General features: G+C 43.0%; 1 protein-coding gene and 1 pseudogene across 1 annotated transcript in view; one reads left to right on the top strand and one right to left on the bottom strand.

The window, feature by feature from the left end:
* The window catches only part of LOC129869663 (palladin-like), a gene marked incomplete in the record, with an annotated part of 71,030 nt that overhangs the window by 45,398 nt on the left and 7,761 nt on the right, over window positions 1-17,871 (top strand). Inside the window, 5 exon segments of the mRNA XM_055944289.1 lie at window positions 482-623; window positions 7,427-7,528; window positions 8,207-8,245; window positions 11,368-11,589; window positions 12,358-12,507. Coding sequence (XP_055800264.1) covers window positions 482-623; window positions 7,427-7,528; window positions 8,207-8,245; window positions 11,368-11,589; window positions 12,358-12,507 — 655 coding nt within the window.
* LOC129869665 (carbonyl reductase family member 4-like) overlaps window positions 15,961-17,871 on the bottom strand; it is an 18,643-nt pseudogene continuing 16,732 nt past the window's right edge.

The raw sequence follows: 17,871 nt of genomic DNA, 5'->3' as shown, positions 1-17,871 counted from the left end.
GTCATGTTTATGTTTAGTTAACTGATAGAGATCTGGTGTTGTGTATATAATCCTGACTCTGATTTGTCTGATGATGCCTGGCTGGCTGGCTGGAGAAAACATCCACTATACTCTGCTGTCAAACACACTTTCCTCCTACAAGGCCATTCCCCCCCCCCCCTCTTTTTCATCAAGCCCTTTCCTCTGTCTGTTTTTCCCCTCACCATGGCATTCCTGCAGCAGGGGAGAGAGATAAGAGGACCCTGTGTAGAATGCTTGAGTTGGACAGATAAGAGAGAGAGAGGGAACGTGAGAGGAGAAAGAGAAGGGGCTTATTCTGACAGGTTCAAATAAATCACAGTCAGTCCAACACACACACAAACAACAGATGATATATCATGATCTACTGTAGAACGACACAGCAGCTGCTATTGAGTAAAGTCGGTTTAAAGGTCTGGGGTGCCATGTTCTAATCCCCTGGTCTGTTGTTGTGTTCTGTCAGCAGTGCTTTTCCCCGGAAGCAGTCCAGAGGAACCCCACGCCTGGCCTCAGACTCTGACATCCAGGGAACCAAGGATGCTGTCATTCAGGACCTGGAGAGGAAGCTACGATTCAAGGAGGAGCGCATGAGCAACGGACAACAGGTGTGTGTTACAGAGTGCCTCCACAACACTGTAGATGACTGTGTGTTTGTAGGTAACTAGGGAATGAAGCTGTTTTGTAACATTCATTAATACAAGCACTCCAAGTCAAATGTCAATCCTATTTCATTTCCAACCATTCATACATACTACATAGCGTAACTATACCACAGATATGACCACAGACATACATACTACATAGCGTAACTATACCACAGATATGACCACAGACATACATACTACAGAGTGTAACTATACCACAGATATGACCACAGACATACATACTACATCGCGTAACTATAGCACAGATATGACCACAGACATACATACTACAGAGCGTAACTATACTACAGATATGACCACAGACATACATACTACAGAGTGTAACTATACCACAGATATGACCACAGACATACATACTACATAGCGTAACTATACCACAGATATGACCACAGACATACATACTACAGAGTGTAACTATACCACAGATATGACCACAGACATACATACTACATAGCGTAACTATACCACAGATATGACCACAGACATACATACTACAGAGTGTAACTATACCACAGATATGACCACAGACATACATACTACATAGCGTAACTATACCACAGATATGACCACAGACATACATACTACAGAGCGTAACTATACTACAGATATGACCACAGACATACATACTACAGAGCGTAACTATACCACAGATATGACCACAGACATAGTGGGGCAAAAAAGTATTTAGTCAGCCACCAATTGTGCAAGTTCTCCCACTTAAAAAGATGAGAGAGGCCTGTAATTTTCATCATAGGTACACTTCAACTATGACAGACAAAATGAGAAAAAGAATTCCAGAAAATCACATTGTAGGATTTTTAATGAATTTATTTGCAAATTATGGTGGAAAATAAGTATTTGGTCACCTACAAACAAGCAAGATTTCTGGCTCTCCCAGACCTGTAACTTCTTCTTTAAGAGGCTCCTCTGTCCTCCACTCGTTACCTGTATTAATGGCACCTGTTTGAACTTGTTATCAGTATAAAAGACACCTGTCCACAACCTCAAACAGTCACACTCCAAACTCCACTATGGCCAAGACCAAAGAGCTGTCAAAGGACACCAGAAACAAAATTGTAGACCTGCACCAGGCTGGGAAGACTGAATCTGCAATAGGTAAGCAGCTTGGTCTGAAGAAATCAACTGTGGGAGCAATTATTAGGAAATGGAAGACATACAAGACCACTGATAATCTCCCTCGATCTGGGGCTCCACGCAAGATCTCACCCCGTGGGGTCAAAATGATCACAAGAACGGTGAGCAAAAATCCCAGAACCACACGGGGGGACCTAGTGAATGACCTGCAGAGAGCTGGGACCAAAGTAACAAAGCCTACCATAAGTAACACACTACGCCGCCAGGGACTCAAATCCTGCAGTGCCAGACGTGTCCCCCTGCTTAAGCCAGCACATGTCCAGGCCCGTCTGAAGTTTGCTAGAGAGCATTTGGATGATCCAGAAGAAGATTGGGAGAATGTCATATGGTCAGATGAAACCAAAATATAACTTTTTGGTAAAAACTCAACTCGTCGTGTTTGGAGGACAAAGAATGCTGAGTTGCATCCAAAGAACACCATACCTACTGTGAAGCATGGGGGTGGAAACATCATGCTTTGGGGCTGTTTTTCTGCAGAGGGACCAGGACGACTGATCCGTGTAAAGGAAAGAATGAATGGGGCCATGTATCGTGAGATTTTGAGTGAAAACCTCCTTCCATCAGCAAGGGCATTGTCACGCCCTGGCCTTATTATTCTTTGTTTTCTTTATTATTTTAGTTAGGTCAGGGTGTGACATGGGTAATGTTTTTGTTTTGTTGGTTTTGGGTGTTGTTTATGGAAAAGGGGTTGTGTTAGTATATGGGTTTGTGTGGAGTACATGTTTCTAGTATTGTCTATGTATGTGTAGTTGTCTAGGAGAGTCTATGGTTACCTGAATGAGTTCCCAATTAGAGACAGCTGATTTCGGTTGTCTCTGATTGGGAGCCTTATTTAGGGTAGCCATAGGCTCTCATTGGTTGTGGGTAATTGTCTATGTAAGAACGTTTGTAGCCTGTTTGTATGTGCACAACGTTTGTAGCTTCACGGTCGTTTTGTTGTTTTGTTATTTTGTTAAAGTGTTTTTGTGTCGTGTTCATCTTCGTGGTATAATAAAAGAAGATGGCTTATTTTCCAAATGCTGCATTTTGGTCCGTCAATCCGCCACACGATCGTGACAGAATTACCCACCATAGGACCAAGCGGCATGGAAGGCGGCAACAGGACCTACCCACAAAGGATTTCTGGACATGGGAGGAGATACTGGATGGTAAGGGGCCGTGGGATCAACCTGGAGAATATCGCCTCCCTCGTGAAGAGCTGGAGGCAGCGAAAGCCGAGAGGAGGCGATATGAGGAGGCAGCACGGAGACAAGGCTGGAAGCCCGTGAGTACAACCCAAAAATTTCTTGGGGGGGGCCTTAAAGGGAGTGTGGCGAAGTCAGGTAGGAAACCTGCGCCTACTCCCTGTACTTACCGTGGAGAGCGAGAGTACGGGCAGACACCGTGTTACGCAGTAGAGCGCACGGTGTCTCCTGTACGCGTGCATAGCCCGGTTCGGTACATTGCAGCTCCACGTATCGGCCGGGCTAGACTGAGCGTTGAGCCATATGTCATGAAGCCGGCCCAACGCATCTGGTCACCAGTGCGTCTCCTCGGGCCGGCGTACATGGCACCAGCCTTACGCATGGTGTCCCCGGTTCGCCTACATAGGCCGGTGCGGGTTATTCCACCTCCCCGCACTGGTCAGGCGACGGGGAGCATAGAACCAGGTAAGGTTGGGCAGGCTCGGCGTTCAAGGGAGCCAGTACGCCTGCACGGTCCGGTATTTCCAGCGCCATCTGAGCCATCCGTCTGCAATGAGCCTGCAAAGCCGCCCGTCTGCCATGAGCCTGCAAAGCCGCCCGTCTGCCATGAGCCCACTGAGCCGTCCGCCAGACAGGAGCCGCTAGAGCCGCCAGCCAGACAGGAGCCGCTAGAGCCGTCCGTCAGACAGGATCTGCCAGAGCCGCCAACCAGACAGGATCTGCCAGAGCCGCCAACCAGACAGGATATGCCAGAGCCGCCAACCAGACAGGAGCAGCCAGATCAGTCAGCCAGCCATGAGCAGCCAGATCCGTCAGCTAGCCATGAGCAGCCAGATCCGTCAGCTAGCCATGAGCAGCCAGATCCGTCAGCTAGCCATGAGCAGCCAGATCCGTCAGCTAGCCATGAGCAGCCAGATCCGTCAGCTAGCCATGAGCAGCCAGATCCGTCAGCTAGCCATGAGCAGCCAGATCCGTCAGCTAGCCATGAGCAGCCAGATCCGTCAGCTAGCCATGAGCAGCCAGATCCGTCAGCTAGCCATGAGCAGCCAGATCCGTCAGCTAGCCATGAGCAGCCAGATCCGTCAGCTAGCCATGAGCAGCCAGATCCGTCAGCTAGCCATGAGCAGCCAGATCCGTCAGCCAGCCATGAGCAGCCAGATCCGTCAGCCAGCCATGAGCAGCCAGATCCGTCAGCCAGCCATGAGCAGCCAGATCCGTCAGCCAGCCATGAGCAGCCAGATCAGTTAGCCAGCCATGAGCAGCCAGATCCGTTAGCCAGCCATGAGCAGCCAGATCTGTCAGCCAGCCATGGGCCGTACCTCAGTCCGGAGCTGCAGTCCCTCAGTCCGGAGCTGCAGTCCCTCAGTCCGGAGCTGCCATTCCTCAGTCCGGAGCTGCCCCTTACCCTGGAGCTGCCCCTTACCCTGGAGCTGCCCCTTACCCTGGTGCTGCCCCTTACCCTGGTGCTGCCCCTTACCCTGGTGCTGCCCCTTACCCTGGTACTGCCCCTTATCCTGGTACTGCCCCTGACCCTGGTACTGCCCCTTACCCTGGTACTGGTCCTTAGTCCGGAGCTGTCCCTTAGTCCGGAACTCCCCCTTAATGCAATGGGGTTAATGTGGAGGGGGGTCGTTTGGAGGAAGCCTAGGAGGTGGTTAGGTACTGTGGTGACGTGGGGACTACGACCAGAGCCGGAGCCGCCACCGTGGAGGGGAGCCCACCCAGACCCTCCCCTAGACTGTGTATGGTGCGCCCGGAGTTCGCGCCTCAAGGGGGGGGTTATGTCACGCCCTGGCCTTATTATTCTTTGTTTTCTTTATTATTTTAGTTAGGTCAGGGTGTGACATGGGTAATGTTTTTGTTTTGTTGGTTTTGGGTGTTGTTTATGGAAAAGGGGTTGTGTTAGTATATGGGTTTGTGTGGAGTACATGTTTCTAGTATTGTCTATGTATGTGTAGTTGTCTAGGAGAGTCTATGGTTACCTGAATGAGTTCCCAATTAGAGACAGCTGATTTCGGTTGTCTCTGATTGGGAGCCTTATTTAGGGTAGCCATAGGCTCTCATTGGTTGTGGGTAATTGTCTATGTAAGAACGTTTGTAGCCTGTTTGTATGTGCACAACGTTTGTAGCTTCACGGTCGTTTTGTTGTTTTGTTATTTTGTTAAAGTGTTTTTGTGTCGTGTTCATCTTCGTGGTATAATAAAAGAAGATGGCTTATTTTCCAAATGCTGCATTTTGGTCCGTCAATCCGCCACACGATCGTGACAGGCATTGAATATGAAACGTGGCTGGGTCTTTCAGCATGACAATGATCCCAAACACACCGCCCGGGCAACGAAGGAGTGGCTTCGTAAGAAGCATTTCAAGGTCCTGGAGTGGCCTAGCCAGTATCCAGATCTCAACCCCATAGAAAATCTTTGGAGGGAGTTGAAAGTCCGTGTTGCCCAGCAACAGCCCCAAAACATCACTGCTCTAGAGGAGCTCTGCATGGAGGAATGGGCCAAAATACCAGCAACAGTGTGTGAAAACCTTGTGAAGACTTATAGAAAAAGTTTGACCTCTGTCATTGCCAACAAAGGGTATATAACAAAGTATTGAGATAAACTTTTGTTATTGACCAAATACTTATTTTCCACCATAATTTGCAAATAAATTCATTAAAAATCCTACAATGTGATTTTCTGGATTTTCTTTTCTCATTTTGTCTGTCATAGTTGAAGTGTACCTATGATGAAAATTACAGGCCTCTCTCATCTTTTTAAGTGGGAGAACTTGCACAATTGGTGGCTGACTAAATACTTTTTTGCCCCACTGTATATACTACATAGCGTAACTATACCACAGATATGACCACAGACATACATAATACATAGCATAACTATACCACAGATATGATCACAGACACACATAATACATAGCATAACTATACCACAGATATGACCACAGACATACATAATACATAGCATAACTATACCACAGATATGATCACAGACACACATAATACATAGCATAACTATACCACAGATATGACCACAGACATACATACTACAGAGCGTAACTATACCACAGATATGATCACAGACACACATAATACATAGCGTAACTATACCACAGATATGACCACAGACATACATACTACAGAGCGTAACTATACCACAGATATGACCACAGACATACATACTACAGAGTGTAACTATACCACAGATATGACCACAGACATACATACTACAGAGTGTAACTATACCACATATATGACCACAGACATACATACTACAGAGCGTAACTATACCACAGATATGACCACAGACATACATACTACATAGTGTAACTATACCACAGATATGACCACAGACATACATACTACAGAGTGTAACTATACTACAAATATGACCACAGACATACATACTACATAGTGTAACTATACTACAGATATGACTACAGACATACATACTACATAGCGTAACTATACCACAGATATGACCACAGACATACATACTACAGAGCGTAACTATACCACAGATATGACCACAGACATACATACTACAGAGTGTAACTATACTACAAATATGACCACAGACATACATACTACATAGTGTAACTATACTACAGATATGACTACAGACATACATACTACATAGCGTAACTATACCACAGATATGACCACAGACATACATACTACAGAGCGTAACTATACCACAGATATGACCACAGACATACATACTACAGAGCGTAACTATACCACAGATATGACCACAGACATACATACTACATAGTGTAACTATACCACAGATATGACCACAGACATACATACTACAGAGCGTAACTATACTACAGATATGACCACAGACATACATACTACATAGTGTAACTATACTACAGATATGACTACAGACATACATACTACAGAGCGTAACTATACCACAGATATGACCACAGACATACATACTACAGAGCGTAACTATACTACAGATATGACCACAGACATACATACTACAGAGCGTAACTATACTAGAGATATGACCACAGACATACATACTACAGAGCGTAACTATACCACAGATATGACCACAGACATACATACTACAGAGTGTAACTATACCACAGATATGACCACAGGCATACATACTACATAGTGTAACTATACCACAGATATGACCACAGACATACATAATACATAGCGTAACTATACTACAGATATGACCACAGACATTTTTGAGTTCAAAATATACTTTTGAAGTTGAGAGGACAAAAAATATTTTTCCATGTCATCCATTTCACAGTGTTAATAGTTTCATTAACAACCATTTATCTCAAGAAGACCATGTCTTAATATTTGTAATGAGTGTGTGTTGCTGTTGCGACTGACACACTAACCCCAGCTGACCCATTAATCGGTGCTTTCAGAGGTTAACCTATGAGGAGAAGATGGCTCGCAGGCTGCTGGGGGCAGACAACGCAGCCACAGTACTAAACACACAGCAGCAGGATGAGGAGCCAGTCACACAGGTACGCTGCTGCTGCTACTGTAGGCACGCCAAGGAAGACCATCTGTGTGCTACATCTTAGTTCACTGTATTATTGCATGTGTATGGCCCATATTCAGCTACACATTCAGTCATAGTTTGCAGTCACACACCAATGTGATGAAGTGTAAAATACAGGCTATAACTGGAAAAATTAACTTACAAATTTAGTCTTAAAGATTTACTAAACACAAAACCTCAGTACAGAACACACACAGATTTGTTTCATTGACTAAAGCCAAGTCTCACTGCAAAGTAAACAGACTCTAGAAGTGAGCCGCACAGGGTTTGTCCTCTCAAAGCTGCAGACAGTGGTGGTGGTCTTTAGGTCAGGCTGTTCTGTGCTGCTATCCTGTAGTGATTTTGGGCTCTGGCTGCCTGGAGGTCGATGGGATTGAACCTGGTTCCTGTCTGATACAGATTTGTCTGGCCACTACTCTGCCTGAGGCCTGAGAATAAAAGCCACAATTGCACGTTCCAATTCAGAGCAAATGATATGGAAATGTGTGTGTTTTGTTGAAATGGTAGTTCCAGTCATAATGTTAATATAATGTATAAGACTGATGGTGCTGTTACACACTCTTTAGTGTGGTGTGACCTCCGGACATGACATCATACAGTAACACAGAGACCACACCTCTGTTCTTTAATCTCTTCACAGGATTCCAGTTCATCTGATATAGAATCTGTCCCTCAAAAGGTTATTCAAGCCTCTTTCTCTCCTTCCTTCTCTTCTCTGCCTCTTGTTTCCTGACTCCCTGTGTGTGGTCACTCCCCAATCTTAAGCCATTCAACAAAGCCACACTGATAATAATGATATTAGATGTGTTCACACACCCTCTGACTGTAGCAGGATCTGACCTTGAAACCTGGGAATGAACTGATAAGGATAACTAAGACATACACTACCGTTCAAAAGTTTGGGGTCACTTAGAAATGTCCTTGTTTTTGAAAGAAAAGCAAGTTCTTTTGAAAGAAAAGCAAGTTCTTTGTCCATTAAAATAACATCAAATTGATCAGAAATACAGTGTAAACATTGTTAATGTTGTAAATGACTATTTGTTAGCTGCTTCAACTGTTCTGCGTTCCTGGAAGGAAGGACACAAGGGCATCATCTACTGGACAGTGGGATCACTGTGAATGATCGTGTTAATGGAATATCTACATAGGCCCATTATCAGCAACCATCATTCCTGTGTTCCAATGGCACGTTGTGTTAGCTAATCCAGGTTTATCATTTTAAAAGGCTAATTGATCATTAGAAAACCCTTTTGCAATTATGTTAGCACAGCTGAAAACTGTTGTTGTAACGGCATTCCTCCTCCTCTTCATCTTCGGAAGAGGAGGAGTATTGAGGGAACCAAGGCGCAGCGTAGAGAACAGACATATTTTATTAACGAAACACGAACTTGATTAAACTAACAAAAAACAACAAACGGTGTAGACAGACCTAGACGACGTACTTACATAAAACAAGAAAAACGCACGAATAGGAACATAGGCTACACAAACCGAACAAACCGTAAACAGTCCCGCATGGTGTACAAACACAGAAGACAATCACCCACAACGAACACTGTGACAACGCCTACCTAAATATGACTCTTAATTAGAGGAACGCCAAACACCTGCCTCTAATTAAGAGCCATACCAGGCAACCCAAAACCAACACAGAAACAGAAAACATAGAATGCCCACCCAACCTCACGTCCTGACCAACTAACACATACAACAAACTAACAGAAATAGGTCAGGAACGTGACAGTTGTTCTGATTAAAGAAGCAATAAAACTGGCCTGGCCTTCTAGGCAGAGTTGCAAAGAAAAAGCCATATCTCAGACTGGCCAATAAAAAGAAAAGATTAAGATGGGCAAAAGAACACAGACACTGGACAGAGGAACACTGGCTAGAAGGCCAGCATCCCGGAGTTGCCTCTTCCCTGTTGACATTGAGACTGGTGTTTTGCGGGTACTATTTAATGAAACTGCCAGTTGAGGACTTGTGAGGCGTCTGTTTCTCAAACTAGACACTCTAATGTACTTGTCCTCTTGCTCAGTTGTGCACCGGGGCCTCCCACTCCTCTTTCTATTCTGGTTAGAGACGGTTTGCACTGTTCTGTGAATGGAGTAGTGCACAGCGTTGTACGAGATCTTCAGTTTTTTGGCAATTTCTCACATGAAATAGCCTTCATTTCTCAGAACAAGAATAGACTGATGAGTTTCAGAAGAAAGGTCTTTGTTTCTGGCCATTTTGAGCCTGTAATCGAACCCACAAATGATGATGCTCCAGATACTCAACTAGTCTAAAGAAGGCCTGTTTTATTGCTTCTTTAATCAGGACAACAGTTTTCAGCTGTGCTAACATAATTGTAAAAGGGTTTTCTAATGATCAATTAGCCTTTTAAAATGATAAACTTGTATTAGCTAACACAATGTGTACGCCTATGTAGATATTCCACTAAAAAATCTGCTGTTTCATGCTACAATACTCATTTACAACATTAACAATGTATACACTGTATTTCTGATCAATTTCTGGACATTTCTAAGTGACCCCAAACTTTTGAACGGTAGTGTATATACATTTGACAAAAAGCTGATTAAGCAGGTTCATTCATGGTTCTGTTATGGTCATTGTGGTGGTTACATAGCTTTTGACCAGCTGTAGTCTTCAGCCAGTGCTGACTGTAAACAATTACTGACCAATGCTCTTCATGAAAAAGCGAGTAAGCATGTCCAATGCTCTTCATGAAAAAGCGAGTAAGCATGTCCAAGGCTTTGTCGCTGTACATGTCTGGCACTTTTATAGGTCCAATGCAGCGTTTTTCATTTAAATATCAAGTTATTTCTGGGGAACAATTAAGTACCTTATTGTGATTTTCTATTAACATTGTACAAAATGAATTAAAATAGAAACAAAAATAGCTTCTTGGCAAAGACTGAAAACTAGCTGTTATTGGAAGAGAGGTTTGGAACCCTCTTTCTTTTTGGTCTATTTATTAACTGTAACAGTATTATTACAACCTCATAGTGTGGAAATGTAAATAAAACACAAGAAATTAAAATGCACTGGGACTTTAATGTATATGTTGATTCATTTAGTGTGTGTTAATTGGTCACTTTTGATATGTTAATCAAATAGCGGAGCATGCATGAGTTTGTTCCCAACACCACCCTGACATGAGATACTAATATTAACATGTTTCACTGTCATTATAACTATGAGATGAACCTGTTGCTGTGTGTGTGTTACGTGTCACATGTCCTATATATCTCTTGTTTGTGTACATGCATGAGCGAGTGAACGAAAAACTGAGAAAACAATAACAAGAATTTAAGGGCGGGAGAGAGAGAGGAAGAGAGAAGAAGAGAGAGAGATATCAGACTCCTGCAGCTGTGTCTTGGGCATGTAATTATCTGTCAGTCAGTCAATTCACACTACTCTCCAGATGTTGCTTTTGCCTCAACAGCTCGAGCCAGGATGGTGAGAGATTGAGATTGAAGGAGGAATTGAGAGAGCAAGAGGAATAGACAGAAAGAAGGGAGGAATAGAGAGAGTTGCGAGGAAATAGGGAGAAACTGGGTAGATGCGAGATAAAGGATTTCCTTAACTCATTGTGCTTGAATAAATTAAAGAATTAATAAATCAATGAATTCATGCATGAGTGACACAAAATGCTCGTGGCGGAGTGTGCTTCTTGTTCATCAGATTTTTCTGTGATCCAGTTCCTCTGTGATTTCAGTCTCTTCCTGTAGTTGTGTTGATGCTCTTTGAGCTCCATCGCCCAGCATTAACCCTGCTTCTTCTCTGTGTGCTCTGCAGGAGTACAAGGTGTCCAGCTTCGAGCAGCGCCTGATTAGTGAGATCGAGTTCCGCCTGGAGCGCTCTCCAGTGGAGGAGTCTGACGACGATGTGCAGCATGACGAGGATACCACCGGCACCGGGGTGGTGCCCTTCTTCGACAGCAAGCTCAAACACTACAAGGTGTTCGAGGGCATGCCCATCACCTTCTCCTGCAAGGTCATTGGAGACCCCAAGCCAAAGGTCAGCGGTCACACAGATCAGCCGTTCTTAATGTCAATATTACTGTCACTTTATTCAGGGTGTATTGTTGTAAGGTGTAAATGTTTAATGTACCAACATACAGTATTGTTCTGATAATTGGGAGTTGAGGATGTGTAGTGTTGTTAGTAGGAGGTTGAGGTACATGTACAGTGAGTTGCTATAAGGGCCAGGCTTGGGGTACTAACATCTGTGAGTCCACCACTGCCTTGCCCTAGCTCATAGGGCTTCTGTAATGACTGGGTGATGACAGGCATCAAATGAACGGAACAGAGAGAAAAAGAGAGGACCGATAGAGGGTGGATTGCAGTATAGTATAATATAATAACATACTCTCTTTTCTCTCTACTCCTATAGGTCATTGTGTAACTCTGTGTTGTATCTATCCTGTCCACTATAGATCTACTGGTTTAAGGATGGGAAGCAGGTCATTGTGTAACTCTGTGTTTTGTCTATCCTGTCCACTATAGATCTACTGGTTTAAGGATGGGAAGCAGGTCATTGTGTAACTCTGTGTTGTGTCTATCCTGTCCACTATAGATCTACTGGTTTAAGGATGGGAAGCAGGTCATTGTGTAACTCTGTGTTGTGTCTATCCTGTCCACTATAGATCTACTGGTTTAAGGATGGGAAGCAGGTCATTGTGTAACGCTGTGTTGTGTCTATCCTGTCCCCTATAGATCTACTGGTTTAAGGATGGGAAGCAGGTCATTGTGTAACTCTGTGTTGTGTCTATCCTGTCCACTATAGATCTACTGGTTTAAGGATGGGAAGCAGATCTCTAAGAGGAGTGAACACTACAGGATCAGCCGCGACGCTGACGGGACCTGCAACCTCCACACCGCCGCCGCCTCATTGGACGATGACGGCAACTACACCATTATGGCTGGTAACCCTGAGGTGAGAACACCTGACCCACCGAACACACAGAGGACCTGACTGATTCATACCGACATATAGAGAACCCTGCACACACGTTCACACCAAGTCGTTTCACACCAAACTGCTGTACACAGGGGGCATACTGTATCTATGGACACACATTATCAGGACCAATCCGTTTGGCAGTCAGTGGTGCTGGTACTGTTAGCAGTCATTAGTTCTATAATAATGGAGCTGTGGAGAAGAAAAAGGTCTCCAGCCAGCTGGGGAAGCGGGCGTCGAGTGAGACATGAAATCACTAAAGCCATGAGGGTCGAGAGCTCACGTACCGCTGCCTTTCCAACAGACTGGCCAACTTTAACACACTGTACTTCACTGTACTTCCTCTCTGACATGGGGTTTAGTTGAGTTTGAGTATGACCAGTCATAAACGTCAAGTAAACGTCTCTCCCTATATATCGCCCTCTCTCCCACTCTCTCTCTCGCTCCCTCTCACCGCTCTCTCGCTCCGCTCTCTCAATTAATTCAATTCAAGGGCTCTATTGGCATGGGAAACATTGCCAAAGCAAATGAAGTAGATAATAAACTAAAATTATCAGTAAACATTACACTCACAACAAAGGGGAAATAAATAAACATAAATATGGGTTGTATTTAAAATGGTGTTCGTTTTTCACTGGTTGCACTTTTCTTGTGGCAACAGGTCACACATCTTGCTGCTGTGATGACACACTGTGGTATTTCACCCAATAGATATGGGAGTTTATCAAAATTGGGTTTGTTTTCGAATTCTTTGTGGATCTGTGTAATCTGAGGGAAATATGTTTCTCTAAAATGGTCATACATTGGGCAGGAGGTTAGGAAGTGCAGCTCAGTTTCCATCTCATTTTGTGGGCAGTGTGCACATAGCCTGTCTTCTCTTTAGAGCCAGGTCTGCCTAGGGCGGCCTTTCTCAATAGCAAAGCTATGCTCACTGAGTCTGTACATAGTCAAGCTTTCCTTAAGTTTGGGTCAGTACCAGTGGTCAGGTATTCTGCCACTGTGTACTCTGTTTAGAGCCATATAGCATTCTAGTTTGCTCTGTTTTTTTTTGTTAATTCTTTACAGTGTGTCAAGTAATTATCTTTTTGTTTTCTCATGATTTGGTTGGGTCTAATTCTGTTGCTGTCCTGGGGCTCTGTGGGGTCTGTTTGTGTTTTGAACAGAGCCCCAGGACCAGCTTGCTTAGGGGACTCTTCTCCAGGTTAATCTCTCTGTAAGTGATGGCTTTGTTATGGAAGGTTTGGGAATCGCTTCCTTTTCAGTGGTTATAGAATTTAACGGCTCTTTTCTGGATTCTGATCATTAGCGGGTATCGGCTTCATTCTGCTCTGTATGCATTATTTTGTGTTTTTCGTTGTACACGGAGGATATTTTTGCAGAATCTATTTGTCTCAATTTGGTGTTTGCCAAGAGTGTGCAAAGCTGTCATCAAGGCAAAGGGTGGCTATTTGAAGAATCTCAAATATAACATATATTTAGATTTGTTTATGTTAGGAGAATTAAGTTCTCATGTTCTTTAAACCTCTACCGCTTCTCTCTCCCGGATCCGGGATCCTCCTCATCAAAAAAGCTGACTAGCATAGCCTAGCCTAACGCGACAGGGATATCATATAATATAATTTTCATGAAATCACAAGTCCAATACAGCAAAAGAAAGATAAACATCTTGTGAATCCAGCCATCATTTCCGATTTTTAAAATGTTTTACAGCGAAAACACAATATGTATTTCTATTAGCTAACCACAATAGCAAAAGACTCAACTGCATATTTTCACAATTTTTCTACCGCATAGGTAGCTATCACAAAACCGACCAAATAGAGATATAATTAGTCACTAACCAAGAAACAACTTCATCAGATGACAGTCTTATAACATGTTATACAATAAATTGATGTTTTGTTCGAAAATGTGCATATTTGAGGTATAAATCATAGTTTTACATTGCAGCTACCATCAAAAATATCACCAAAGCAGCCAGAATAATTACAGAGAGCAACGTGAAATACCTAAATACTCATCATAAAACATTTATGAAAAATACATGGTGTACAGCAAATGAAAGATAAACATCTTGTGAATCCAGCCAATATTTCCAATTTTTTAAAGTGTTTTACAGCGAAAACACAATATAGCATTATATTAGCTTACCACAACAGCCAAACACACAAATGCATTTATTAGCAGCAAAAGGTAGCGATCGCAAAAACCATCAAAAGATATAAAGTGAATCACTAACCTTGACCAACTTCATCAGATGACAGTCTTATAACATCAGGTTATACAATACACTTGTGTTTTGTTCGAAAATGTGCATATTTAGAGCTGCAAACCGTGGATATACATTGTAAATATGTAGCATCGATTCACCAGAATGTCCGGAGCTATTTTGGACACTCACCTAATCTGACCAAAGACCTCATCATAAACTTTACTAAAAAATACATGTTGGACAGCAAATGAAAGATACACTGGTTCTTAATGCAACTACCGTGTTAGATTTAAAAAAATTACTTTACCATAACAAACAGCTTACGTTATAGCGAGACAGCGCCCACCAACACGGCGGATAATAGGACTCAACATTTTACACAGAAATACGAAATAACATCATAAATTGTTCTTACTTTTGCTGAGCTTCCATCAGAATCTTGTACAATGAGTCCTTGGTCAAGAATAAATCGTTGTTTGGTTTTAGAATGTCCTTTTCTCCTGTCGAATTCGTGCCACAATGCTAGCCAATGTTTATGACGTTCCCAATTTCTCTCGAGGCAGAGAACGGAAAACTCCAAAAGTCCCAATAAACGTTAAATAATCTGATAAAACTCGGTTGAAAAAAACATTCTTTACGATGTTATTATCACATGTATCAAATAAAATCATAGCCGGAGATAATAGCCGTGTATACCGAACGCTTATCATAAGACAATATGGAGGTGCTTCCCGCGCCTAGGTAGAGAAAGGAAATTCTGGACACGTCATTCCAAAAGCTCTTGTTCGACCTCAGATCAAGCTAGACACCCCATTCCACCTTCCATTGCCTGTTGACATCTAGTGGAAGGCGTATGCAGTGCATGCATATCCATAAATATAAGGCAATTCAATAGGCAGGCCCTGAAACAGAGCCTCGTTTTCAGATTTTTCACTTCCTGTCTGGAAGTTTGCTGCCAAATGAGTTCTGTTTTACTCACAGATATAATTCAAACAGTTTTAGAAACTGAGTGTTTTCTATCCAATAGTAATAATAATATGCATATTGTATGATCTAGAATAGAGTACGAGGCCGTTTAAATTGGGCACGATTTTTCCCCAAAGTGAAAACACCGCCCCCTATTAAGAAGAAGTTAACCAATTAAATTAAATTACTCAGTCTGCTATATCAGGATTTGTAGGATACTGATAGAAATAAAAACAGACAGAGGCCCAGTCTACAATAGTCAAATGTTTATTTACGGGAACGTTCTGCCTATCATTTCCTGTACATTGGTCTATATACCTCACATTTCGTCATAAATGTCCCTCCTCCTCTCAGAAACAATGACAATATAGTTCACAAGTCTTTCTGTCATACATTGTCTGCCACCTGTTATACAATCTACTACAAGCCCAAGGTCTCTCCCCTCCCTGGGTGGGGACATAATGTCCTGAAAGGAACACAGTAGTGGAGCTTGTCTGTCGATAGCTCCTCTCTCCCCTCCCTGGATGGGGACAGAATGCCCTGTAAGGAACACAGTAGTACAGCTTGTCTGTCGATAGCTCCTCTCTCCCCTCCCTGGGTGAGGACAGAATGTCCTGAAAGGAACACAGTAGTAGAGCTTGTCTGTCGATAGCCCCTCTCTCCCCTCCCTGGGTGAGGACAGAATGTCCTGAAAGGAACACAGTAGTAGAGCTTGTCTGTCGATAGCTCCTCTCTCCCCTCCCTGGGTGGGGACAGAATGTTCTGTAAGGAACACAGTAGTAGAGCTTGTCTGTCGATAGCTCCTCTCTCCCGTCCCTGGGTGAGGACAGAATGTCCTGAAAGGAACACAGTAGTAGAGCTTGTCTGTCGATAGCTCCTCTCTCCCCTCCCTGGGTGGGGACAGAATGTCCTGAAAGGAACACAGTAGTAGAGCTTGTCTGTCGATAGCTCCTCTCTCCCCTCCCTGGGTGAGGACAGAATGTCCTGTAAGGAACACAGTAGTAGAGCTCGTCTGTCGATAGCTCCTCTCTCCCCTCCCTGGGTGGGGACAGAATGTCCTGAAAGGAACACAGTAGTAGAGCTTGTCTGTCGATAGCTCCTCTCTCCCCTCCCTGGGTGAGGACAGAATGTCCTGTAAGGAACACAGTAGTAGAGCTTGTCTGTCGATAGCTCCTCTTATCTCATACATTGTCTCACACTTGCACCCTGCTTACAAACTAAAAAGGAACAAAAAGTCCTTGTCCTAATTCTGACTAAAACTACACACATCAGATTTATAGAGGTATGATTCTAATACATTTCATACAATGACAGGGTAGTTTTAGTTATAGTTCTATGTTAAATGTATACATCATTTAGTCATTATTCATGAAAATCCCATAACAGTTTAACACTTTTTTGGTTACTACATGATTCCATTTGTGTTATTTCAAAGTTTTGATGTCTTCACTATTATTCTAAAATGTAGAAATTTGTCAAAATCAAGATAAAACCCTTGAATGAGTAGGTGTTATAAAACTTTGGACCGGTAGTGTGTATGTTTTTGCTCTTTGCTCTTTGTTATAGAGCCAAAAAGATTGGAGAAGTGGTTTACCCATACATCTCCATTTTGGATAGATAGCTCTTTGTGTTGTTGTTTGTTTAGTGTTTTCCAATTTTCCCAGAAGTGGTTAGAGTCTATGGATTCCTTCTTTTTCCGTAGTGTATTTCTGTATTGTTTTAGTGATTCACCATAGTGAAGGCGTAGGCTCAGATTTTCTGGGTCTCTATGTTTTTGTTTGGACAGGTTTCTCAATTTCTTTCTTAGGTTTTTGCATTCTTCATCAAACCATTTGTCCTTGTTGTTACTTTTCTTCGGTTTTCTGTTTGACATTTTGAGATTTGATAGGGAAGCTGAGATGTCAAATATACTGTTTAGGTTTTCTACTGCCAAGTTTACGCCTTCACTATTATAGTGAAATGTTTTCTCCAGGAAGTTGTCTAAAAGGGATTGAATTTGTTGTTGCCTAATTGTTTTTGGTAGGTTTCCACACTACTTTCCTTCCATCTATAGCATTTCTTAATATTATTTAGTTATTTTGGCTTTGATGCCTCATGATTGAGTTTTGCTCTGTTCAAGTGGACAGTGATTTTGCTGTGATCTGATAGGGGTGTCAGTGAGC

The sequence above is a fragment of the Salvelinus fontinalis genome, chromosome 14 (assembly GCF_029448725.1).
Source record: "Salvelinus fontinalis isolate EN_2023a chromosome 14, ASM2944872v1, whole genome shotgun sequence".
NCBI lineage: Eukaryota > Metazoa > Chordata > Actinopteri > Salmoniformes > Salmonidae > Salvelinus > Salvelinus fontinalis.
The sequence above is the reverse complement of the archived record's forward strand: the minus strand, read 5'-3'. Positions and strand labels throughout refer to the sequence as shown.